The sequence below is a fragment of the Artemia sp. Qi Xiang Cuo genome, chromosome 17, assembly GCF_049724085.1.
Source record: "Artemia sp. Qi Xiang Cuo chromosome 17, ASM4972408v1, whole genome shotgun sequence".
Lineage (NCBI taxonomy): Eukaryota > Metazoa > Arthropoda > Branchiopoda > Anostraca > Artemiidae > Artemia > Artemia sp. Qi Xiang Cuo.
The window spans coordinates 24,086,522-24,112,071 of NC_142810.1; the positions used below are offsets into that span (position 1 = coordinate 24,086,522).

The 25,550-nt window shown below is 35.4% G+C and overlaps 2 protein-coding genes across 7 annotated transcripts in view; one reads left to right on the forward strand and one right to left on the reverse strand.

The window, feature by feature from the left end:
• Positions 1 to 8,671, forward strand: part of LOC148942030 (solute carrier family 35 member G1-like) — a 29,145-nt gene extending 20,474 nt beyond the window's left edge. For all 6 annotated transcript variants that reach the window (XM_089103494.1, XM_089103493.1, XM_089103490.1 and 3 more), the window contains 3 exons: positions 2,523 to 3,387; positions 5,036 to 5,257; positions 8,090 to 8,671. In XM_089103494.1, coding sequence (XP_088959620.1) covers positions 2,575 to 3,387; positions 5,036 to 5,257; positions 8,090 to 8,242 — 1,188 coding nt within the window. In that variant the 5' untranslated portion in view covers positions 2,523 to 2,574 and the 3' untranslated portion in view covers positions 8,243 to 8,671. The remainder of the gene's footprint in view (positions 1 to 2,522; positions 3,388 to 5,035; positions 5,258 to 8,089) is intronic.
• A 6,663-nt stretch (positions 8,672 to 15,334) lies between these two features.
• Positions 15,335 to 24,668, reverse strand: LOC148942031 (uncharacterized). Its single transcript, XM_089103209.1, has 3 exons — positions 24,575 to 24,668; positions 17,000 to 17,803; positions 15,335 to 15,453 (listed from the first exon to the last, which is right to left on the reverse strand). Exons 1-3 carry the CDS (start codon positions 24,666 to 24,668, stop codon positions 15,395 to 15,397), a joined length of 957 nt encoding a protein of 318 aa, XP_088959335.1. The 3' UTR covers positions 15,335 to 15,394.
• Positions 24,669 to 25,550: the final 882 nt, after the last annotated feature.

Here is a 25,550-nt window from a genome sequence, read left to right on the forward strand (position 1 = left end):
CCCTTTGAATTTCCAATCGAATGAGCCTGTTTTGAAGTTTCTACGACAACGCCTTCTATAAAAAAAACCCTATGCCCCCAGGGCATAACTTAAAACCCTTTCCCTGAGGGTTGTGGGGGAGTGTCCTCCTCAAAATTATATTCTCTATCTGGAAATCAACTACGCTGAATAAAATGGGTGTCTCAAAATTTTGATTGGAGGTGTTTTGGGGAATGATGGGCTTGGAGTGGGGACTAGTCACTCTTCAATCATTTTTGAATATTAAAAAGGGTACTAGCCCTTTGAATTTCCAATCGAATGAGCCTGTTTTAAAGTTTCTACGACAACTTCTTCTATAAAAACATTATATGCCCCCTGGGCATAACTTAAAACCCCTTCCCTGAGGTTTGTGGGGGAGTGTCCTCCTAAAAACATATTTTCAGCGTCTTCTTATATGCACCCAGGGCATAAATTAAAACCCTTGCCCTGAGGGTTGTGGGGGAGTATACTCCTCAAAAACATATGTTCTATCTGGAAATCAACTACGCTGAACAAAATGGCTATCTCAAAATTTTGATTGGATGTGTGTGGGGGAATGATGGGCGTGGGGGGGGGCAAGTTGCCCTCCAATCACTTTCGACTATTAAAAAGGGCACTAGCCCTTTGAATTTCCAATCGAATGAGCTTTATTTGAAGTTTCTACGACAACGCCTTCTATAAAAACATTATATGCCCCCTGGGTATAACTTAAAACCCCTTCCCTGAGGTTTGTGGGGGAGTATCCTCCTATCTGGAAATCAACTACGCTGAACAAAATGGCTATCTAAAAATTTTGATTGAATGTGTGGGGGAGAATGATGGGCGTGGGGGCGGGAGGGGGGGCTAGTTGCCCTCCAATCACTTTCGACTATTAAAAAGGGCACTAGCCCATTGAATTTCCAATCGAATGAGCTTTATTGGAAGTTTCTACGACAACGCCTTCTATAAAAACATTATATGCCCCCTGGGCATAATTAAAACCCCTTCCCTGAGGTTTGTGGGGGAGTATCCTCCTAAAAACATATTTTCTATCTGGAAATCAACTATGCTGAACAAAATGGCTATCTCAAAATTTTGATTGGATGTATTTGGGGGAATGATGGGCGTGGGAGGGGGGGGGTTAGTTGCCCTCAAACCACTTTCGACTATTAAAAAGGGTACTAGCCGTTTGAATTTCCAATCGAATGAGCCGGTTTTTAAGTTTTTACGACAATGCCTTTAAAAACCTTACATACACCCAGGGCATATATTAAAACCCATACCCGGAGGGGTTGGGGAGATTGTCCTCCTCGAAAACCTAGTTTAAATCAAGAAATAAACTACAATGAACAAAATGGCTATCTCAAAATTTTGATTGGACGTGTTTGGGGGAATGAGGGGCGGGGGGGGGGGCTAGTTGCCCTCCAATCACTTTCGACTATTAAAAGGGCACTAGCCACTCCAATTTTCAATCGAGTGAGTCTTTTTCGAAGTTTCTACGACGACTCCTTCGATACGAAGTGCCCGAGTATGGAGAAAAAAAAAACAAAAAACAACACATTGTGCCCACATCGTTCTTTACTTAGGCAGCGCTAGGGCGCTGCCTATGAAAAGGTGGGCGTGAGAAGGGGGTTAGTTACCGTCCTATCACTTTCAACTATTAAAAAGGGCACTAGCCCTTCGAATTTCCAATCAAATGAGCTTTTTTGAAGTTTCTATGACAACGCCTTCTATAAAAACCTTATATGCCCCCAGGCCATAACTTAAAAGCCTTTCCCCGAGGGTTGCGTTGGAGTGTCCTCCTCAAAAACATATTTTCTATCTGGAAAACAACTACGCTGAACAAAATGGCTATCTCAAAATTTTGATGGGATGTGTGTGGGGGAAGGATGGGCGGGGGGGGGGGTAGTTGCCCTCCAATCGCTTTCGACTATTAAAAAGGGCACTAGTCCTTTGAATTTCCAATCGAATGAGACTTTCTTGAAGTTTCTACGACAATGCCTTCTATAAAAACCTTATATGCCCCCAGGGCATAACTTAAAACCCTTGCCATGAGGGTTGTGGGGGAGTGTCCTCCTCAAAAAGATATTTTCTATCTGGATATCAACTACGCTGAACAAAATGGCTATTTCAAAATTTTGATTGGATGTTTTTGGGGGAATGAAGGGCGTGGGGGGGGGGGGGCTAGTTGCCCTCCAATCACTTTCGACTATTTAAAAAAAACAAAGAAATGAATAAAAAGACGACAAACGGTTCTATGGCCAGTAAATGAAAACACAGGGAAAGAAAAATAAATCCAGTGAATATTTCACCCTTATATAACAAGGCGTCTTCAGCGTAAACAAAGAAAAAAAAGATTTGTTTTATATCTGTATTATTATTACCAATATTTTTGTTATTAGTGTTGGTGTCCTCCGGCATAGGTTACTCTTTAGCTATAAATTGTTATTATGAACTTCCTGAGTGTCAGTATTTTCTTTTTGTTGGATCTTTTACTCCTTTATCTATGTTTCTTTTTTTTTCAGGCAAAAAATGGTTCAAGTACCTGAGAAAATTCTGCCAGTACTGATTTAAGGGATGGAAGGACATAAAAGAAGGATGCCTGCAATCTTAGCCAATGACATTGAACTGACGTCACATTTACTTCAAGAGGATATTAGTCCATCAAACACTCCATCTCCCATATCAGGTGAATTCCGAATACCTCATCAACCCAATGGTAATGTTCAATACAACCAACAAGGGAGCTGCACCATACCTCACCTAGGAATATTCATGGCTGTATTATCAAGTTTTTGTTTTTCAGTCTGTTCACTAATAGTTAAACAAATGAAAGATATGAACCCTATTGAATTGGCTATGTACAGGTTTGCCGGCATTCTTTTGCCCACTCTTCCAATACTGTTTTATAAGAATCTCAATCCGTTTCCAAAAGGAAAACGTATGATGCTAGTCCTGAGGGCTGTTCTCGGATGTACTAGTCTGATGAGTCAGTTTTATGCAATACGGTATATGCCTTTGGCAGATGCAAGTGTTATTATTTTCAGTGTTCCAGTGTTTGTAGCTGTTTTTGCTCGGATTTTTTTAAAAGAACATTTTGGTCTATTTCACTGTGTGACAATTTTTTGCACTTTAATTGGGTGCACACTTATAGCAAAGCCACCAGTTTTATTTGGTTATCTTGATGATGATTATAGTAGCAATATAAGCTTTACTGGGCTAAGCTTGACAGAAATCTCCAATGCAACAATAAAAGAAGAAGAAGAATTAAATATGGATCCTCAATCGGTTTTTATTGGAGCAGTGGTTGCTTTGATAGGGACTATTTTTGCTGCCAACGTCTATGTGGTTGTACGGGCATTAAAAGAGCTACATTTCTCTGTCATTATGGTAAGTATGGACATCCAAAATGGTCACCTGTTACTAAGTCTTAGAATTCATATTGTTTGTGATTTTAAACTAAACTTCATCAATCTCTATTGAATGTAACTTTCTTTCTTTCTCCCTCTCTCTTTTCCTTCCTTTTTTATTTAAATGAATACTTTTTATCTTTTGATTAAAAGTTAGCATGTCTTATTTTCAATTTAAAGATTTATCTCATGCCTGTAAAATATGTATCCCAGTTTACCTTCAGAAATTTTAGGGGAGCAAGCAGTGGCGTCAATACACGAAAATATAAGGCGAGGGGAACAAAATGTATTTTTCAAAATCTTATAGGAGGCGGCAACTTTGTTGTTTACTCTAAATTTTTCGATAAAAGTACCAAACAATGGTATTTTCCAATGAAAATAATTGCAAAAAATAAGTTTTTCAAAATCTAGAATGGAGAGAACTTGTCACTTATCTGACTCCCCTCCTAGTTGAAGCCATTGGAGACAAGGTTCTATTGTTGTTGTTGTTTTTTTTTTCTAGAAAATATGTTAGTTTCCAGAACTTAAAATATGTTTTTTGGACTAATTGTGGGCATAAATTAGAGTTTTCTCTCTTTTTTGGACTTGTTCTAAATTCCGTATTTCCAAGCTATTTGTGAAGATGACAGAGCTGTCAGAAAAAGGTACTTTCTTGAAGCTTACATTTACACAGCAAACACTAGGAGTAATATTTGGAGAAAACCAAAGCCTTCTAGGTGGTTTGTTATACACCAGCTACATTTGAAGAGTCAAATTTGGCATAGGAACAAGGGGGAGGGGTCATGATTGGGACAGCAAATGTTCAGAATGTTAAACAATAAGTAGAAACAACAGGGAAATTTTTATACAAGACAGTGGAATGCAACTTTAATTGAATATTTCAACCCCATATCAAAGGGCCGTCCTCAGCAAAACACACGAAGAAAAAAACAATATAAAATAAACTCACATTAAAATTCGATAATTAAAGGTGAAAAAAGTTATTTAAAATTTTACAAAACAGCCCTAATGTCATTACTTCAAGGAAGTTCAACCAGGACTCAAGTGTCCCTAGTGTCCTGAAGTAATGATATTAGGGCTGTTTTGTAAAATTTTAAAAAACTTTTTTCACCTTTAATGATCGAATTTTAATGTAAGTTTCTTTTATATTGTTTTTTTCTTCGTTTGTTTTGCTGAGGATGGCTCTTTGATATGGGGTTGAAATATTCATTTAAAGTTGCGTTTCACTGTCTCGTATAAAAATTTCTCTGTTGTTCTACTTATTGTTTATGATAGAAAGGCAGTGTGTTTTTTGTCAGTATTCACGTTCAGAACGTTAAGCTTAAAATCTACTTGACGTAAGCTCATGTACATATATAGCAATTTAAATCTATTTTTTGCTGTCTTTTAAATTAAAAACAAATACATTTGGTCACCTTTATACACACCAGTTTGGAACTGTTGAAGTTTTTTTTTAATTTTTTCTATAAAAGTTTACGTGGGAAATATTAAACATTCATTGTTATCATATTTCATTGTTGTCATTCATATTGTTATCATTCATTGTTATCATACATACCTATGTATGATAACAACAACTAATTCTTTCATGAACATAGTTGTTTAAACATGTCATTTGGTTCTTTCAGGCATCTTTCGGTTTTTTTGCCTTCATACAGACTTTCACTGTCACTATTGCCATTGGAGAATTGGCTCTCCCGCCTACCTCTGAGGATTGGTTCCTGCTTTTCCTATTGGCTTTTTTCAGTTTTGGAGGCCAAATTTTACTAACTATGGCATTACACAGGGAACAAGCTGGCCCAGTCTCCATTGCTCGTTCAGCAGATATAATATTTGCGTTCATTTGGCAGGTATATTCCCTTCTTTCAACCCTAGGTTCAAGGGTAGATCCAGGGGAGACTCTCTTTCCTCCTCTGGTGGCATGTATTTTAATTCCATTCAGTTATTACCTATATTTATGCATATTTAATTCATTAGCTTTTACAATACACTTCCCTCTTTCCTCTTAATTGTAGGTTTGACCCTACATGGGATCCTACATATGACCTTGTGGAAGAACAGGCTCTTTTTTATCTTTTTTTGTCATTTAACGGTAAAAAAAATTATTTCCTTATAAACAAAGGAGGGGGAGGGTCAAATATTTAATATACAAAAATTGGGTTTACCATAAAGCTGCACATAGTGAAAAATCTATCTAATTATTCGTCCTTGCTGGGGATGTACATTTAGGAAGTCAATCCAAAATATTAAATGGTGCTGCCTCTCCCCACATACATCATTCTAAATGTCAAGTTACGAGGGGGAAAGATTATTTAGTTTAAAAAATAATTTAGAAGCAGTTTGAGTTTGCTGCCGTGTTTGAATGCTTCTGTTCCCCCCTTTTAAGTGCTTATAAATCCGTCCAATATTCTTTTTGGAAAACTAATATTATCATGATAGTGATTATATTATTTGTGGTTAATTTGAAATTGCAAATGAATGAAGGAGGGTGGCTTATATGACATGCTTAGCAAGAATTTTCGCCTGTTGCTGCTGCAGTAACTTACTAACAAGGTATCAATAAATTTTCTCCTTTGGTTGTTTGCAGGGGTAATTAGAATCAAATTTTTTAAGGGTTTGAGCTAATGTTTGGGGGCGGGTGCCTTACGAAATCCCTGTTTAAATTGGGAATTTTGAACACGCTAGATTCTCAATGTGCAAGTATACAGAGAGATTTTGGGGTATAATTGTCTACTATATATGTAGATATCTAGGATTTTCCTCTAGTTTTCACACGAGTTACCTCTGTTGATTTGCTCCCCTCTCACTCTAAAGAATACCCTCCTGATGCATGCTCTTGAACCTTGAGAACTTTTTTTTTATATAAAATACTGCGAAATTGTTTTATTAGGTGAGACGCAGTTTCGTGGTTGTTTGTCTTGTTCAGAACTGTCAGCATCTTTTGAGAAGAAGGGTAGCATTTTACTTTTAAATATGCAATATTTATGAGGTTCACTTCCAAGATAAGAGTAAAAAAATGTTAAGAGGAAATCTTTAAATAATGCTCAAGACAGCCAAGTTTGTTATGGGTCCATTTGGTTCTAATTTATAACGTTGCTAAAAACTTTTGATTCTCAAGCAAGGGGAATGAAGAAGAGAAAGCGTCCTTAATTTATCGATAGTACCTGCTAACTTCAATAGCTTATAAGTTAAGCTTATTTTGAATATCGATATTTGATATGCTACAAGTCGTGTTTTGTAATGGCATTAGTTTTTAGGCTTTGGTAGTAACTGTTATATTTTGCAATCCGTTTTGCAGAGTTACTACTAAGCCATCGGAGTTCTAAGTCATTCAAGGTAGAATTTTATGTTTTTAAACCAATAAAATTTTGATTTTTGCATTCCTGGCTTCCTGGTATTTTAAATCTCGGAAGTTTTTTTTTTGCCAATCCTGGTCTTTCAACATTAGAAAGGGTTATGACACAGATTATTAGTAAATATTTTAAATCTTATTTTTGATTTTCTATTCTTTTTTGTAGAGCGGTATTATGGACTGATTTATTATGGAACAGTCATGAAATGCATGACAGTTATATAAGTTGGTTGTTAAATTTGAAAATGTTTACATATAAATTAACTCTAACGATACACCAAGTTTCTTAGGAGAAAATACGTCTTATATACCAAGGGAACTGAAAAAGAGCTCCTAACACAAACAAAACTTGTAGGGTCTTACATTCCCCAGTCCAACTGCCCTCAAGATTTAATCGTATATTTACCTAAGATGCTATATAGACCTTTTATTTAGTAGAGGATTCGGAATAATTTTCCAATTAGGGGGCTTGATCCCTCAAAACTTACAGTTTATTGTCCTAAATATCCTGATTCTTCCTCAGGGTGGATGTCTTGGGAGCAATGTCGTGAGGATTGTTTCCTGTTCTTTACCCTCTGTGTGTTATTGGTTTTGCAACCATGGGTATGTATAATAACCATACTACCACTGCTACTACTACTAACCACTCACTGCAGCACCAGGCCAACACAGCTACGCACGCTCCTCCATCCTAATCGATTCAAAGCCTACCTCTTAACACCCTCCCAAGAAGATCTCATTTCCTTTAAATATTTCCTTACGACATCCTCCTACCCTATTTGGGGACTACCTGCTTTTCTTTTGGCTCTAGAGGGTTGGTCGACAAGGACGATCTTTTCCAATCTGTCATTCTTCATCCAAAGAATATGTTCAAGCCATCTCAACCTCTCTTTCATTACAGCTCTAGGAAGCGGAATTGACCCACATTGCTGTACAGTTTACTTTTTGAGAAACAGTTAGTCAGACGAGTGCCCAAAACAACTCGTAGGCAATTTCTCTGGAAAATATCTAGCAAATCCTAGGATCCAGCATAATAAGCCTGATGCTTCAAAAAGAGGGTTTTAGTTAGGAGAAATTCCCTTTCTTCCTAGGGATAATAAATCTTAATAAATCTTATGGAATTAGCCCCTACGCTGTTCCATCAGTATTTGGGTATATTTTTGACCGTAGGCTCTTTGGGAAAATCAAAAGATTTTCCGACAGGACGGTGTTAGAAAACTAAGGAAATTTTGTATTTAAAAAGTTTCTAGCAGTATCTTTGCAATTATTCTCACAGATGCACCATTTTTTTTTTTTACAGTATAAATTCTATTGATCTAATCTTTTGCAGATGTTATTTTTTCATCAAGTCCCCACTTGGCTTAGTATTGTTGGAGCTTTGTTAGTGACCTGCTCTGTTTTCCTGGTGGCTGCCAAAAAATGGGTTGAAGGACTTCCTAATGGTTCTAAGCTGAGAAGAAGACTGATCTGCCTACTTTACTAAGAACCTATTCACATGAGATTAAGGCGCGGAGTACTTGCTACTCCTTGTTATAAGTGATTTTAGGGAATATTTTGAAAGACAAGGTTTGTGTTGTGAGGTTGCTGTGACGGAATTTTACGAATTGAATATTATGAATATTTGACAGCAACAAGAGGACCAGTAGGCCTACTGGGGATATAAATTCAGAGATACATCTAGTTTTGGATGCTGGGTATCCCTTAGCATGGTCTAAAACTATTTAGTAGCGATCTGCTTGATACGTAGCTTGTCCTCTTTTTTATTTATGTATTGCTAAAGTGCATCCAAAATTGTATCTGCTGAGTATGGGTGGGGTGTTTGCATTTTTTTTTTATTTTATTTTTTATTATTATTATTATTTATATATTTAGGGGAAGGCAAACATATGTTAGTTACCTAAGCCAGGAGAAGGGGGGGGATGTCATATTTTTATTAAATGCTAAAAGAATCGGGCTGTTTTATGTTTGGTCTTGTACGGAAGAGGGGGGGGGGGGTTGAGGGAGATATAGCGATCCAATAGTATCGGATCGCTAGAGAGGTGCATCCAGGGCGGATGCAGGATTTTTTTTTCGGGGGGGGGGGGGTACTAATTTTTGACTCAGTTTTCGACTAATTTTACTGATTTTTACCTATGGTTTACTAATTTTCGACTCGGTCAAAAATTTCGGGGGGGGGGGTCAAACGGGGTAACCCCCCCCTCTGGATACGGCCTTGTCCGATACCCCTCTTTGCTCTCCGTGGGTCCCTATGCCACTGGCTTATTTATGGTTGCCATTTATTACTTGTCAAAGAGGTAGAAAAATGAAGTTAGAGTTAAAGATTTTTAATTGACTGTGTTTATTTTATAGATAAAGATAAAAGCATTTAAAGGTTTTGGCAAAATTACTAAAAATCACGCAAGAATTTCCTATGATGGGGAGCGCACACAGTCAGGTATGACTGTCAAAACTTAACGTTAGATTTAAATTTATAAGAAGCTAAATTTATTTAGATTAAATTCGTATTTAACTTGAACTTAAATTAAATGAAAAGATGATTTTTTCAAAAGTTAAATTTAATGAGAACGAGTTCGAGATTACAAGCAAATTTTAAATTACAAATATAAAGATCTGATGGCCTATTTTTCTTTGAATCTTCAAATAAAATGTTTTAGGGCTTAAAGTAGGCTATTTATAAATCAGTACAAAAGAAATTGTCTCAAGAGTTAATTGTCTCATGAGTACATATTATGTTTTTGTAGTTAATAGCCTGCCTGTCAGAGTGTATCAAATTTGTGTTGCATTTTAATTTAATGTTTTGAAATTCCTTTGAAGCTGGACGTAAAAAAAAAGCATTTCTGGTTTATTACAGGTAGTCCACAATAGAACTGGAAATTTATTCGTAAAAAAAACAAATTTGTGTCGAAATCTGTCAAAAATTTTTACTGTTTTAGAATTTCACACAGAAGAACCAAACATTTGGAATTTAAGTGTTCTACTATTTGGCTTTAAATTTCGATTGGGACCGATCAGGTTTTAAAAAAAGACGAGGGTTTTGTATTCTCTTTATTGCTTATGATATTTGCAGTCATAAATCAATAAAATTAAGGCTACTTTTTACCTCAGAATTATAGGAAAGTAATCTCTCCTTTTTTCTCATATGTTAGACTGTTGGTAAATCGACCAAAAGGTCTTATGTAGGGCCAGAAGGCCATGGGTAGCTCAAAAGGCGTTATGTTGCGCAGCGTAAATTTGAAAAAGAATAGAAAAGCAAAATGTGTTTTGAATTAGTTGACTGCTATTAAATACCAATTGTTTATACATGGAAGGTTCTTTTAAGCATCGAGATACGGTCAACATCAAGGCTATGCGGCCATAGCATAAACATCATACGGTCATAACTCAATATCAAGCGTGTCCTTTCCCAGCTATTTTCATTAGTCTGAACAGGGGATATAAAGCATTTTGAGTAATGTATATGTTACGAGAAAATTGAGGGGTAGTTAGAAGGGTTGTCAAGAAAAATAAGTTTTACAAGACTATATTAAAGACTAAGTTTTAAGACTAAATAAAGGAATAGGATCCATCATAAAAAAAATAAGCTGCATTTGCATTTATTAAAGACATAAATAAGCTGCATTTATTGTTTAATTGGTCATCAAATTTTTACATTGCTGTTTTTAAATAGCAATCCAGGGTAAATTTTGTTTATAAAAGGTGTACACCTTCAGTGACAAGAAAAAAAAAACCTTCGTTCTATTCCATGTCCAACAGCGATTCTCCACTTTTTTTCCATTTTTTAAATCAATTTTTTTATCTCAGTAACGTTTTTCCCAGCTAGTATCCCGTAATGTCTTCAGGTCCATCCCGAGGATATTAATATCACGTTTTTTTTATTTACCGGCTTGCTACATACTGACTACGTGACATACGTCGACTGAACCTATTCAGTTCATGTCCTCTCTTCGGGTTATGCTACTGATTTGTAGGCTTTGGAACTACCTACCTATCGGATAGAACGAAATGAAAATGCCGTCTCTTCATCGATTTTTTAATTAGGGGTATAATGCACATTTTGTCTCCCTTTTGACTCCTTGAATTAAGAACTGGTTTAATGTAATTTGTAATTTTTTTTGCTTTTATTTAGTTTGGGATACTAAGTAAAACATTTGGTTTTGGGCTTTGGACCTTTTGGCTTTACGATATTTTTTAGCTCATTTATTTATTTTGTGCTAACTACAAATTTATTAGCACCATGGCTCCATCCATGCACCACAAACACCTAAACACCCATGGCTCCGAGGCTAAGCGAGAGACTTGCTTGCAGATAGACTAGACTTCCTAATCCAACACCAAGTGGCACTTATATATGAATTCCCGGTCGTAAATCTGGTTCAAAGTGAAATTGGCGAAGTATTTCTGAAAATATTGTAAAAATTCATTTTAATTTCTTCGAATAAGGTTTCTTTGCTGGGTTTAAAAGGCTAGTTGATCTCTTAAGAAAAAAAAATCATATTCGTTGGATTATGGGCTGTGGTTTTATTAAATAAAATAATAAGTGATATATTGATGGTGAATCAACTCAATATATACCTGTACCAGCTATTTTAAAACCGTGTTTATATTTTTGCATACCTGATCGATGTGACTGAATATCATTAAAGTCCACGCTGTCTGCTCGAAAGTCTCTTTTTTGGCCTGGGAATCGTAGGTACATTAATTCTCTTTGTCAATTTCCCACATCTCAGAAAATAAGCCATCCTCCCTTGGGATCCTAATAAAAGGTTTTGGTTTTAGGCCTTAAAGATGGTCCAGCCTTATTGTTGATTTTATATTCGTCAAGTTCATTAAGTGCCATTAAGTTCATATTCAGTTTCATTTCTCTTCTTATTGCATGTGAAGTTTTTTTTTATATACATATATTGTTTTTTTTACTTGCTTTTACGTCCTTTCTTGAACATGTTTCAACTACCTTGGTTTATTTATGTGTAATGACAGGTAGGCGATTATGTGTTTGCAATTTAGGCTGTTAACCCTAGTCTTATATAAATACCGATCTCAAATTTATTTTGTATATAAATGTGATTTACTGCTTATTATATTAATTTTTTGTACTAATTGTATTTCATTTGTGCCTGAGGTAAGATTTACGAGATTAACTACTACTACTAATCACTCACTACAACAACAAGCCACCTGAGGCTGGCAAAACTACGCACGCTCCTTATCTATCTCAGTCTATTCAGAGCCTACCTCTTTACGCCCTCCTCGGAAGTTCTAGTTTCCCTTATGACCTTTCCCACTCCTTTCGTGGACGAAAGGGGTGGTCCTAAATTATTGACCGACAAGGACAAACTCTGGTAATTGGTCAGCATTCATCAGCAAAATGTGTCTTAGCCATCTCAACCTAGCCAAGATGAGATTAAGGTGTTATTGAAAGATTATTGATACTAAAGAATATTTAGTGTCATTGAGATATAAAGAAGTTATATTTCTTCCGATTTTTTTTGTGCTATCTTCACTGCCAGAAAACCTCTTGTTTGGCTTGGAGACCGTAGGTATCCCCAAGGTGGCAGCAATCCACCTCAGTCCTTAGATTGCAAAATAAGTGTGAAGCTTTGCTGTTTATTTTTTTTCTTAGAAAAATTGAAAAATGCCCCCCCCCCCTGTCCCTTCCCAGATTTTAAATTATTTTTCTTTCTTCATTAGAAAAAAAAGGTTGAAAAATTCCTACTCATTTTTCCACTTGCATGCATTGTATGTTTTGACGTTTCTTATGATGGAACAATAGGATTTAGCTCCTATTTGAGTATATATAGCTATATTGCTCACAGTGTTCTAAAATGTAATTTAAAGGGCATTAAAAACAGGAAAAGGGGGAAATTTCAATTATGTCAGAAAGGGCTTGAAAAGCATTTTGATTCTAATTTGAATATTATTTCCTTATGTAGAGATGTTGTCAAATGATAAGGAAAGTGTTCAATTAATTAAATTACTTTAATTTAACTAGGTAATTTTTTTTAACTAAAATAATTTTTGTTCGGGGGGATTTACCAAAAGAACCAAGAAGAGGTCTACCTCCCATGGGTATTTCTACCGGTCTCAAGTAAGAGTTTTTTTATTGTAATTTCTGCATATCAGGCGGCCAGACGCTGCGGTTGGTTATTAGTAGTAGTAGTAGTTTTGTTTGAAGCATTGTCTTAAAAATAATTTTTTTTTCAAAAAACTTTTTCCTTTTAAAAAGATGGTCTATATGAAACGTATTGTTAGTCCCTATTTTCATGGAAAAAATAAAACATTTCACTGTTGTTGTTTTTTTTTGGGGGGGGGGGCGGAGGTGCACACATTTTAGGTGGCAGCACTAGATAACAGACTTAGTGCCTAAGATAATGAATCTCGAATAGTATAATAAGAATTTCTATCCACTTATTTCCCTTTCTAGAAAAGAAGTATATGAGAAGCGCTTGAAATAGAGTTCAATTACATATCTTCTTTTTTTTTGGGGGGGGGGGGAGTATAAAAAAAAAAATTCACTGCTGTTCGTATTTTACTTTAATCTAGATGTTTAATTTGAAGTGAATTTGTTTACTGGGTGGGGGGGGGGAATCGAAAACAGGTTGGTAATATTAAAATAAATCCATGGAGTCTTAAAACAGAGGGCTTGTGAAATAGTAGCTTGTGTGCTAGTAAAATGTAGTTGTTACAGGCATTGGGTTTTGTGTTGGAAATAACAGTGAAATCAGCAATATAATTCATAATACACAGCAAAAATACCATGTCAAAATAACTTGTTTTTCCTCCCGGAGCCATCTTAGGTCTATCAAATAACGAACTGTAAAAGGGGGATTTAGGTATAATATTAAACGAAATTCTAAAAAACGAATTTCAATAATAACTAATACATCAAAAGAAATAGCTTTTTATGTTCATTACAAGTGTATATAATTGATGTTATCCATCAAACGCCACGATTGTGAGAAAATTTGTCTGATATTCGAAAAAGGACTAACCACCCCCAAAGAGGTAAGTAATCTTAATAAAAATACCCCATTAGAGTCAGCATGTCAGAGAACCTTACTGTAGAGGTCTCAAGCTCCTATCCACAAATTGCACCATTATTCTGAAGACCATTACTTAATGATATTGTTTACATACATTATGCACTTAACTTAATTAACAATTATGCACTGCACTTAATTAGATCAGGATGGAAGGAGTAATTAGTCAAATGCAATAAATCATCACAAAAGCATGAATTATGCAAAAGGAATATATCAAACAGTCCGTAGTAACGAACTGTAAGCAAGGAGTGACGTGGCTTAATAGTAACCGAAACTCTAAAAATGGAAATTATGTATCAATAGATACATCAAAAGATTTGACAGAATAAATAAGATTAATCAAGTTTAGTGTTACCAATCAAAAACTACGAGCCTCAGAAAATTTGCTGGATTTTCAAGTAAGGGGAAACACACTCAAAAAGTTAAGAATCTTGATGAAAAATCTCAACATCAGATTCAGCTTATCTGAAAACTGTACTGTCGATGTTTTAAGCTCCTATAGACTAAAATTTGTAATTTGCATTTTTTCTTGTCAGAAAGATAAAAAAATGCGTGTTTTTTTATTTTTTTACCCAGGGGTGACTGTATTGAACTAATGATTCTAGAAGATCGGGAGAGGACTCATTTGATTGGGAATCAAAAGTTCTAGTGCGCTTTTAAAGGAAACAAAAAGATTGGAGGCCTCCCACGCCCCTTTTTTTCTTAGAGATCGTTCGATCAAAATTTTGAGATAGCCATTTTTTTCAACATAGTTGAAAGATTCAATAACTATCCCTTTAGGGATAATTTGACCAATCACAGCCCCAGGGAAAACAGCTGCTAGTTACGTGTAATATTTTTCAGTGACGACGGAATTGTCCGAAGGGGATTTTACGGGAAAGATTTTTTTCCTACGTTGGAGGAACTTTCAACGGAGGAGTTTACTGTCAGGGGAGGCAGTTTCTTATGAAAATGAAGTCTAATTTACCGGCATTACTTGTAGTAAACAATCAGAAATTATATATAACAAAAAGTTTTTAGACGAATAGAAATTATTCTGTATGTGAAGGGGTTAACTCCTTCTCAGTACATATTTCTCTACACTAAAGTTTGACTGTTTGTCCCAATTTCTTAAGAGCGACTCCTGAAACACTGGAGCTGTTCAATTTGAATAAAAGGCTTTTTTAAAAGTGTTAAACAACTTTAACATGAAGAGCAAGCTATTGAAGAGGGGACAAACTCTTCATATACAGAATAGTTGCTGTTCATTTTGAGGTTTAATGTTACTCTTAACTTTCAGTTGAAAAATTGAAAGTGAGCAATTTATTCTTCGTTTTTTTTTTCAATGAAAATACTAAAAAGGCAGAAATCTCCATTTGAAGCCCCTGGATTAAACTCCAAATCAGTATGCATAGTCACACAATATGTTGAGCCTTAACAATAGATGAAGATGAATGCACATATTTTAAGTAGATATATATATTTTTTCTAGTAAAAATATTGTAAACAGAAATATATATTTCCTAGTATATATGCATAATATAAGTGAAATTTCTAAACAATGTATGTTCTTGTCAATGGCTAAATATGTGCGTCAGCATTTTGTTATTGACCTGTCAACACTGCCCCAGCCAAGGCACTAAGGAACCAGACTCTTGACTCCAGTTTATCGAACCTGTAAAAATAAACATAAGTCACTTTATTCTTCAATGTTAATAATTTTTGTTGATAAAAAAATTCGTAATAACAAACTGTAAGTATGGAATGACTCGGCTAAATAGTAACCGAAACTCCTAAAAACAAAGTTTTGATAACACTAAATGCATCAAAAGAATTGAAGAATGGGGTTTCAAAGAACCCTATAGTAGATGTTTCAAGTTACCGTCTACAAAAATGTGGATTTTTCGCCTGACCAAAGATCACAGATGGGTATTAATTCATTTTTTTTTTTCAGGGATGAACTATCTAACTAATTGTCCAAGAATATCAGGAGAGGGCTATTTTCAACGAACATTAAATGTTCTAGTGCCCCTCCCATGCCCTTTTCCCAAACATCGTGTGATCAAAATTTTATTTTGATCTAATATAACCTGGCACTTATGAAGGGGGGAGGCTCCGGACCCCCCCCCTCCCCCCGAAATTTCACGTTCTTTTTTTTAATTTTCTGATACTTCTCACAGAATAAGGGATTTGGGCCCTCCCCGAAACAAATTCCTGCGTAAGTATGAATATAACATTGAGCTAATATAATATATATTAGCTTTTTTCAACATAGTTGAAAGATCCAATAACTACGTCTTTAAGGATAACATGACCACACACAGCTTCTGTGGACTGGGCTTCCCAATTGGATTTCTAGATTTTCACGCATCATAAATGTAACTTTGACAGTTTGAAGCTCCTTTCTGTGACTTTTAATTCTAGGATGAAATTTTCAACTTTGAAATATAATTGTATTTTTATGCTTTGCATAAAAACTTTGTCAATAAGCTTGTCAAATAGTCTGGTAACAAACTGTGAGTAAGGAGCGAGTCATTATAAGAGTAACCAAAAATTCTAAAAATTTGTGTTTGATAAAATAGCCATATCAATAGAATTAGTTTCTCATGGTGATTCTATGTATTAGAAGTTCATCAAACAGTTCATGTTAACGAATTGTAAGGGTCGACTCAGCTCAATAGTAACCGAAACTCTAAAAAAAGAGTTGTGATAACAATAGAAAACAAAAGAATTTAATGTTTATATCGATTCTGATCATGTAAAGTTCTTGAAATTGAACCACCAAGTTCTTGAATTGAACCACCAAGTTCTTGAATTGAACCACCAACAGTTCCTGGGCAGAGGGATGGAAGTTCTGAGATTTTTTTATTGTTTGCGTACGGTATAGTACTTGTTTTTGGGAAGTATACAGATATTTTCCATGCTAACAAAAAACTAAGTACTAAAAAACTTCCACGCTAGAGAGAAGCATTGAGGAGAGGGTAATTTCCCTAATATGCAGAATAATCTCTGTTCGTCTTAAGCTTTAATGCTACTTTTTGAAAAAAAACTTGGATTTTTTTTTGTAAATTCAATTTCAAGCTAGCTATTATTCAACTACTTAAGTAGATTTTTTAATGGGGGGGATATCATTTTAGTGAATCTGGGGGAATCAGCATAGATATTAATAATTGTTATATGAAGCAATTAAAATACATGAATAAAACAAAAAAAGCTTTTACCTTCTGAAGAAGATGGAGAAGCACCAAAGAAGCTATCTTCGGTAGAAACGATTGATTCCACGGTTGCCAATGCTATTTCTGAATGGATATTTTGATGACTTTTGTTGTCCCATATTTCTGCTATATCCATATCCCATCTCAGAGTCATTAGTTTGAGATTATGCCTGGTTCTTGTCAGATCCTCTTTCATTTTCGCCATCTCTTCGGTCATATCACGCAAAGCCTTTATACCATAATAAGCACACATTTCACCTAGTTTCCGCCGCTCACATTCATACCGAAGTTCAGCATTGCGACTTTCTAAAAGGTTATAAGCCCAAATATATTTGTTATTAATGGTTGTAATGTTTGCTTTCAATTTTTCATTCTGTTCATCCAGTCTATCTAGCTCTTCTTTTAACACTATGCTAAGAGCTTTAAACGCTGACAACTCTTGGTTTAAAGTGACGATCTCCGGTGATTTTGAAGATGTCGTTTCATCCTCTTTCGGGTCCAGTTTCTGTTTTAGGTTTTCATGCTCTTCCTTTAGGTCTGACCGCTTTAATTTAAGCTGAGCTATTTCCGCTTTCAGCTTCTGTTGCTCTGCTGATGAGTTTCTTAATGTATGTGATAATTTCTTTTTTTCGCTTTTCAGTTTTTGATACCTTTGGAATAATTTTCGAAAACTGTGTTCAGTTTTGTTATCTACTCTTCTTTTCCTTCTCCCATTTTTTTCACTTTCCTCATTTTTGTTATGCTTTGGAATTTTGTCGGTCCCTTCTCTGTCTCCTGTGAAACAAAAGGAGTATTCATATAAGTGATACCCTTAAATAGAAAAAAAAATCAAAATAATGTTATTAATGCATCGAGATTGAATTATTTATCCCTTACCTCTCCTTCAAGCAAAGTTAAAGGCTAATAAAATAGCTAGAATAGTTTTTTTTTTGTAGCTGGCATGAGATGGTGCACCCTTTTCAAAACAACAAATGCATTGAAGAGTCATATTTGTGCTGTTGTTCTCAGCACATTCCGCACCGCTTTTGCACAGTTTTGCCACGCTACGTGTGCCACATGCCACTGTTTTTTTTTGTTTGTTTTTTTCAATGATCAATCCCCCTCGTAAAAGATTATTTTTTTTCTATCAGCTTGTAATTGTTTCTAATTTTATATCCTCAGCCAATCCCCGCGCCTGCATCATCATCCTTCTCGGAAAAATAAATCCAAAACTTTGCATTTTTTATAGATATTCTAATGAATAGAATTTTTAACTAAACAAATGTTTTTAGGTTTTTGGTTACTCTTAAAAAGGGTAAAAGTGTTTCCCCCGCCCCGAAAAAAATCACCTAAGGAAAACAAATTCCCGCTAGATTTCCCCTGGATAATTCCGAATGTCTATTAGAAGGGAAATTGAAAGCTCTAATCACCTTTTTAAGTCGGGGGCAATACTAGTGTTGTCATAAAGGAACCGTAAGTGTTTAATGTATTAATGTTTAGGTGAACTTGTCAGGAGAAATTATACTTGGCGGAATTTACCAGAATTCCTATACAAAATTCTTTTCAAATGTCTTGATTTCTCTTTCCCGTCTCAATTTTACACGTGGAGTTGTTAGGGATAATTGTCCGGGGCAAATTAAATCCCTAGAGTTTCTTTATTTATACTAGAACCTATCCCGGGAATAAGATCTAATTTACAATTAGTCTATATTCTAATAAACCAAACCAGATCTAATGCATACTAAAGAAAAATTATTGTTGGTTCTTTCGTTAATTAAATAAAATAAACAAGTTTTTTCAACTGCAAGTAAGGAGCAACATTAAAACTTAAAACGAACAGATATTATTACGTATATGAAGAGGATTGCCCACTCCTCGACACCTTGCTCTTTTCGCTAAAGTTTGAATTATGTCCTAATTCTTTAAGAACGACTGCCGAAACACAAGGGCCGTTTAATTAAGACAATAGGAAGCTTTTATAGAAGTACTTAAAAAGCAACTTTTCTTAGTTACTTCATTGGACAAAGTTCAAAAACCTCAAAATTATCCTAGATGAAAAATAGTTCTTGGCCCTCCCTCTATATTTGGTCTAATTGAAGCTCCTGATGGGGGTGGGACTTATATCAAATCAGTAAAATTTATGTAATGCTTCCACAAAATAGGGGACGAACGAGTTTCGATACCGATTTGTCTACCCATCTTACTGAGTGGAGATACAATACAAGGGTGCATTTTTAAGCGCCAAAAGCCAAACTAGGTGTGAGAGGCGCAGAAGCGCATCCAGGATTTTTGTTGGGGGGGGGGGTTACACAAAAAAACTCAATAAACGCATAAAAAATTTGTTTATGTCCATTTTTGTTACATTTTTACGAGTCAAACAAACATTTCGGGGGGGGGGGCGGTTCAAACCGGGTAGCCCCACCCCTGGATACGGCCTTGGAGAGTCGAATATATTTACAAAATATATACGTAAGCCGACAGGGTATTTTTTCTGTCATTTACTTTGCTTTTAAATTCAGAAACTTACCAATAGCTCCAAATTAATGCTCCCCATTTCAATCAATAATAGAACTAACTTTTATTATTAAGATATACTTGCACTACTGAATTATGACTGCTGAATTATTACAATTGTTACTTCTTTATATGTCATACAACTAATTATGCATTTAAGATTGATCTAATTATTAAGTATATAATAATTAGATATATAAGTATATGTTAAGTGAGATGCATGTTATTATCTCATTAAGTCAATGTCTTAAGAATAATTATGTAAATAAAAGATGACCAACTGGTATGACCTGAGATAAGATGTCTGTGTTGAAATGGTACTTGTATATTATATAAAACATAATCGAGAAGTTTCGTGACAATAAAATATAATGAAAATAGAATACTTTATTAGCAAAATTGTGCAGGTCATTTGTGAATTATTAAATTGGGAGCGTCGGCCGACCTATGAAAATAGGTGAGAGCTTCGGCGTCGGCTATTACTATGAAAAATTTTTGGATTTGTTATTTTGTTTGGCGTAAATGTTTTCGAACGGATTATTTTTCTTATTATCTATTTAGTGTGTATAAGTGTATCCTTTTGCTTTTAACATGATATCTTTACACTGGTCACCAGGGTAAGGATTTTTTGCCCAAGGATTTTGGTGCCAGTCACAAGTGACTGGTTCCTAAAAAAAAAAAATGAAGAAGAAAGAAAGACTTAGATTTTTGTAAAAGCTGAAGAAGAGAAGCAAATATAAGGTCTGATATTTCGATATATTAGTTTTAATTCCAATTTTGGAGTTTTTAAAAGACTTATTGACTTATATCAAAAGCATAACTCCAATACTGATCTTTTGGTGGGCTTTTCAAAACTTCTGTTTTTCCAGGTACCCGTTAAAGAATTATATATTATGTATACTCCTCCGGGAAGTATTTCTCTTAGATTTCCCAGATAACCATTGTCCTAAGATTACTTAAAGAGCTGATTTACGATGTTTGGTTCGCTAAAGTGGGCTTTTCTGAGCTATATTTCTCTGGCTATCGTTAATGTCTGGTTTGAAAGAGTCTGCGTCCCCCTTCCCCCCCACCCAACCAACAAATTTTGATCCAAGGAAAATTCCCCTCCCCATCCGCGGAAGTTTCTCTTTGCAAAATTACCCTGAAAAAATCCTCCCAGAAAATTCCCCTAATCATCCACGAGAAACTCCCCCACATACAAAATTGAGCAGCCACAGAGAAAGTACAATATAGGCACCTAAATTGTAGGAATTTTTAGCCATTAAAATAACCAAATTTCTACAATTTTGTCGTTTTTATGTTACGGGAGATGGGGAAAATGCATATAGCATTTTCTGAAACATGAAGAATGGCTAATTTAAGTCACCAGTCTAGAAACTGAGAATATAATTTTCCCCAACGTAGATAATGTTTATGACCAGATATCAAAAACAGTTTTAGCACACGGACTGGTTTGTATTCAATCACATTTGACTTATAAAAAAGGACTAAAAAGGAACAAACTCAGAGAACTTTCTACTCGATCAGGGGTCAAGGAAATACGTCTGGTATAAAGTATCTGAATTTGATCTTTTAAAGTTTCCAACGCTTGGTGGTACTCCCTTAACAGCACGAACCGTTCTTCCGTCAACTACACATCTCGTCAAGATTACAAAGCACGTGTTTCACTCCCTAAGGGCAAGTGTCAGTCAACTCGTGAAAGATAATCCTTATATTTTGAAAATGTCCATGTCTTAAGAAAAAAAAAACGACCAGATATCAAAAACAATTTCAAAACAGGGTCTCCAAGTAATTCTGACTCATAAAAAAAGACAAAACTTTCAATTTTCGTTCGAATGAGCATCCTCCGATGTTTTTATGGCCACGAGGGGGGAAGGGGATGAGGAAGAGGCAGTCCCCTCTTATAAGAAATAAATGATACTTGGGCATGATAAAGGCAGTTCCAAGGAAACCAGTCACAAAAACCCGAGGCATCCCTTGTTTGTACCCGTGTTGCACAAACAAGTATTCAGGGGTTTCTCACTCTGGGGACTATATTTAAACTGTTGTTTTTGGGGGTTGCGGGGGGGGTGAAGGTACCTAGGTTAGGTTACGTATTTAATATACGCAATGCTTTACCCCAACCCCTCCTCCACCCCTGATGTGCAAATATGTAGCCCAAATTTGTTTATAAACTATTATATATTAATTTTATTTTATTTCATTAGCATTAACCAAACTTGACTTTTTAGAAATGCCCAAGTACCGAATAAATTCTGCTATTTTTGGGGTTTAACTTTGCTCTTTACTTTCATAATTATTTCAAAGTGATGACCAGAAATATTCCCAGAAATCAACAGGGATTAAATATAAATATATATCTTCACACACCCCCCCCCCCTCATTTGGCTGAAATTTGTTTTTTTAAGTTTCTAAGAGTCAAACAAGCATTTCGGGAGGGAGTTCAAACCCCCAAAACCCCTGGATACGACCTTGTTTACAACAATGATCAATAAATGAATTCGGTACTTGTTATTTAAACGGAACACTGTCAAGAAGTGAAGTTAGGTTAATCCCAGTGAAATATAACTTTCATATAACCTTTAGTTTATATAATAATATAATTTAAGCTATATATTTGCACGTTAGGAGTGGGTTGGTGTAAAGTATTTGGACAGAGCCCTTAACATAACCTAACCTTGCCCCCCCCCCCCCAAACGTACAAATTTATAGCCCAAATTATACAAATCCAGTGCATTCTGGCACCTGGCATTTGTTTTTGTGGCTAGGAAACCGGTTTTCTAAGATCTAACCTAATAGTAATTCTTGAGTGTGTTTCGTTTAATTAAAAAGTAGGATAACAATGAATTCTAAAGCGAACAACAATTAAAATGAATAATCACGCTAGATGTTTGTGTCAACGATCATAAAGTGCTATCAATAAATAAATCTAATCCAGGACAAACAGAAATTAAAAGGAATAATAACTTCAAACATAAAGATAACAGATACTAATTGAGATGAATAAGTGAGTCCTAAAACCGAGAGAAATTAAAATGAACATTCAAGCAAGCTTATAACAAACAAAAATTACCAAAAAAAGGAATAGGGTTACCACCCCCTAAGCTTTTAAAGACCATGGTGTCATTTTTGCTTTACTGAAAGCAAAATATATTTTAACTATTTTCTTTTTTACAAGAAAAAACATTATAACAAGGAAAACCAAAAATTATTGCCCCATCCTCCACTTCAACACCTTACTCTTTACGCTAATTTTTTTTAAATACTGTTTAAAAAGCTTCCTGTTGATCTCATCAAAACGACCATTGTGTTTCAGGAGTCAATCTTAAAGAATTGGGACAAAATTCAAACTCAAATTTGAAATAAAAAACAAGTTTTTTTCAACTGAGTTAATGAGCAGCACCAAAACATAAAACGAGACGAAACTATTATACTATCTTTGAAAAACAATCAGATTTGAAATAAAAAAAACAAGTTTTTCCAACCGAAAGTAATGAGCATCACCAAAACTTAAAAACGAGCAGCAGAGCTGTATCCAGGGGGGGGGGGGTTACCCGGTTTGAACCCCCCTCCAAAATTTTTGTCTGACTCGTAAAAACGTAACAAAAATGGATACAAACAAATTTATGCATTTTTGAGGGTTTTTGTGTCCCCCCGAATTTTTTTTTAGTAAACCCCCCTCCAAAAAAAATCCTGGGTACGGCCTTGACGAGCAGAAATTATTACTTATAAGAGGAGGAATTGCTCTCCTCAATTATTCGCTCTGTTTTCAAAAGTTTTCTTAATTCCTTAAGAAACCAATTCCTTAGTCCTAATTCCTTAAAAACGATTCCTGAAATACAAGGGCCATTTCATTAGAACGATAGGAACTTTTTTTGAAGTACTAAAATACTTTAGCGTGAAGAGTGAGGTATTGAGGAAGAAGTAACCCCCCCCCCCCCCCAATATACTTAATAATTTATATTTGTTTTAAGTTTTGATGCTGCTCCTTACTTTCAGTTGAAAAAAAAATTTGCCTTCATTCAATCCCCTTCTGAACCCGAGTTACTCCTTTCATCTTGATCTAATAGATAAGCGCATAATGCATATTATCGATGAAGTATTTGTCTTAAGAACACACTCTAGTTCGTATGCAGGTGTATACATACCTAGAGTGTGTTATCGAACTAGATAACACACTCTACATACGAACTAGAGTGTGTTATCGTATAACATAAAGTCCTTAGAGCGGCGCAGACTCACAGAAATGTAGGGGAAGGGAAGATTTTCAATGATGAAGATGCAAAAAAAAAGGTTACTTATGTTTCTTAATACAAGGGGAAGGAATTTATTTTATTTTGCTTGTTTTTAATTTAGGGAGAAGGCTATTTGAAAACTTTGAGCCCATGGAGTTAAAAGTTTACAGAAAGGGATTTTAAAATGTCAAATGAGATTTTTATTTGTAATGAATGAAATTATCCACCGTTTTTCCTTTTTTTTTAAGTTGAGGTCTTTTGGAATTGTGCATCGTATAAAACAATCATACAAATTGCCCCAATACACGAAAACACCGGGAGGGGGGACTTTGATAATTTAAAGATTACAAAAAAGTGGTACTTTGTCAAATATAGGGGCAGAAGGGGGTAATTTTTTTACCCTTTTGTATAGAGAAAATACAAAAAATTCAAAAACTTAGGAGGCAATTGGTGCCCCTAAATTCATGGATTCCAAAGTTTACGTTCAGGGTAGTCTTAGATCATATAAGATATTCCTTTCTAATAAACATCAAAATCACTATATAGTGTTCTTTTTTTAATAGAGGTACTTTAGATTTATTTGTTGGATAAACGGTCGCTAAAAATCCCATGCTACTTTTTATCCACCAGCATTAATTCCAATATCAGTGGACCTGAAAGACTTTTTTAATGCTTGTTGATTCATTTTTAATTTATAATTTCCATGCTGTTCTTTAGGCTGGAATTTTTAGCTTCGTCTTCTAAAAGACTTTTAGGTCGCGCCCATCCCCTCCAAAAAATGCTCAATAGTTCTGGAAATAGTTCGATAGTCAAGGTCAAACCATTTGCACAGATCCATAGTACTTGGACTTACTTGTACTTGGTACGATTGACTTTGAACTCCAAAACATCATAAATAGGATACAGTCTTGTATTTCGTACCAAGTTATATTTATAGCTGGTGTCATTTATTTATGTTTGGTATCATATTCTGGTTGACTAGAATGAAGTAACTCTTCTCCCTGCAAAGGTTTAACGGTTTTCCCCAAAAGCATTCGATCTAAATCGGTATACATGGGCGTCCCCAAACAAAACTGTCAGAAATCAGTTTGACCACTTTCTGATCCGACAACGTTGGAGAACTAATCTGAAAAAAGGTGAGGAGTTACATAAGTGTGGACGTTGGGTCGGACCATGAACTTTTTGAAGCAACACTCAAGTTGAAACTCCGCTCCAACAGATCTCGACAACCAACAAAATTACCAAGAAATTACAACGTGGAGAAGCTCAGAGACAAGGATATTAGGGGACAATTCAGCATTAAACTCTCAAACAGATTCAAGGCACTTGCTGATATACTAAAAGACGTGGAAAAACCTTGGACGACTATACAACAGAACTACACAGAAAGTGCTGAAGAAGTTCTTGGCTGGCTTTAAAAAGTCAGTAAAAGAACAGTGGATATCCCAGAAGACATGGGTTTTGGTCGAAGACCGCAAGAAAATAAAACAGAGCACGTTCAATAATGATCCCTCTGCTGATGTCCTGAAAGACATAGTTTACAAAGTAGCGGACTGAGAATTGAAGAAAAGTGCTAGATCAGACAAGCGACAGCATCTCAATGAGAAAGAATGAATGGCTGAACCGTGGTGACACGAGAGCTGTTTACCGCCTAACTAAAGAAATTGTTGGGAAGACCAACGTGCAAGATAGACCAGTAAAAGAGGAAAACGGATGACTGCTAACCGATCCAAATGACCGGAAAAATAGATGGGTGAATTACTCCGAAAGTCCTCTCAAACGCCCGTCCCCTTCTGTTCCACCAGATATAATAAGATCCTTTCAGCATC

Excerpts from the sequence above, each read along its gene's own strand:
- LOC148942031 (XM_089103209.1), bottom strand. The coding sequence starts at position 24,668 with ATGACACCAGCTATAAATATAACTTGGTACGAAATACAAGACTGTATC. Across the intron at positions 17,804-24,574 it reads GTCAATCGTACCAAGTACAA|GGTATCACTTATATGAATAC; the intron begins GTAAGTCCAAGT and ends TTTCTATTTAAG. Across the intron at positions 15,454-16,999 it reads TTCTCCATCTTCTTCAGAAG|GTTCGATAAACTGGAGTCAA; the intron begins GTAAAAGCTTTT and ends TTATTTTTACAG.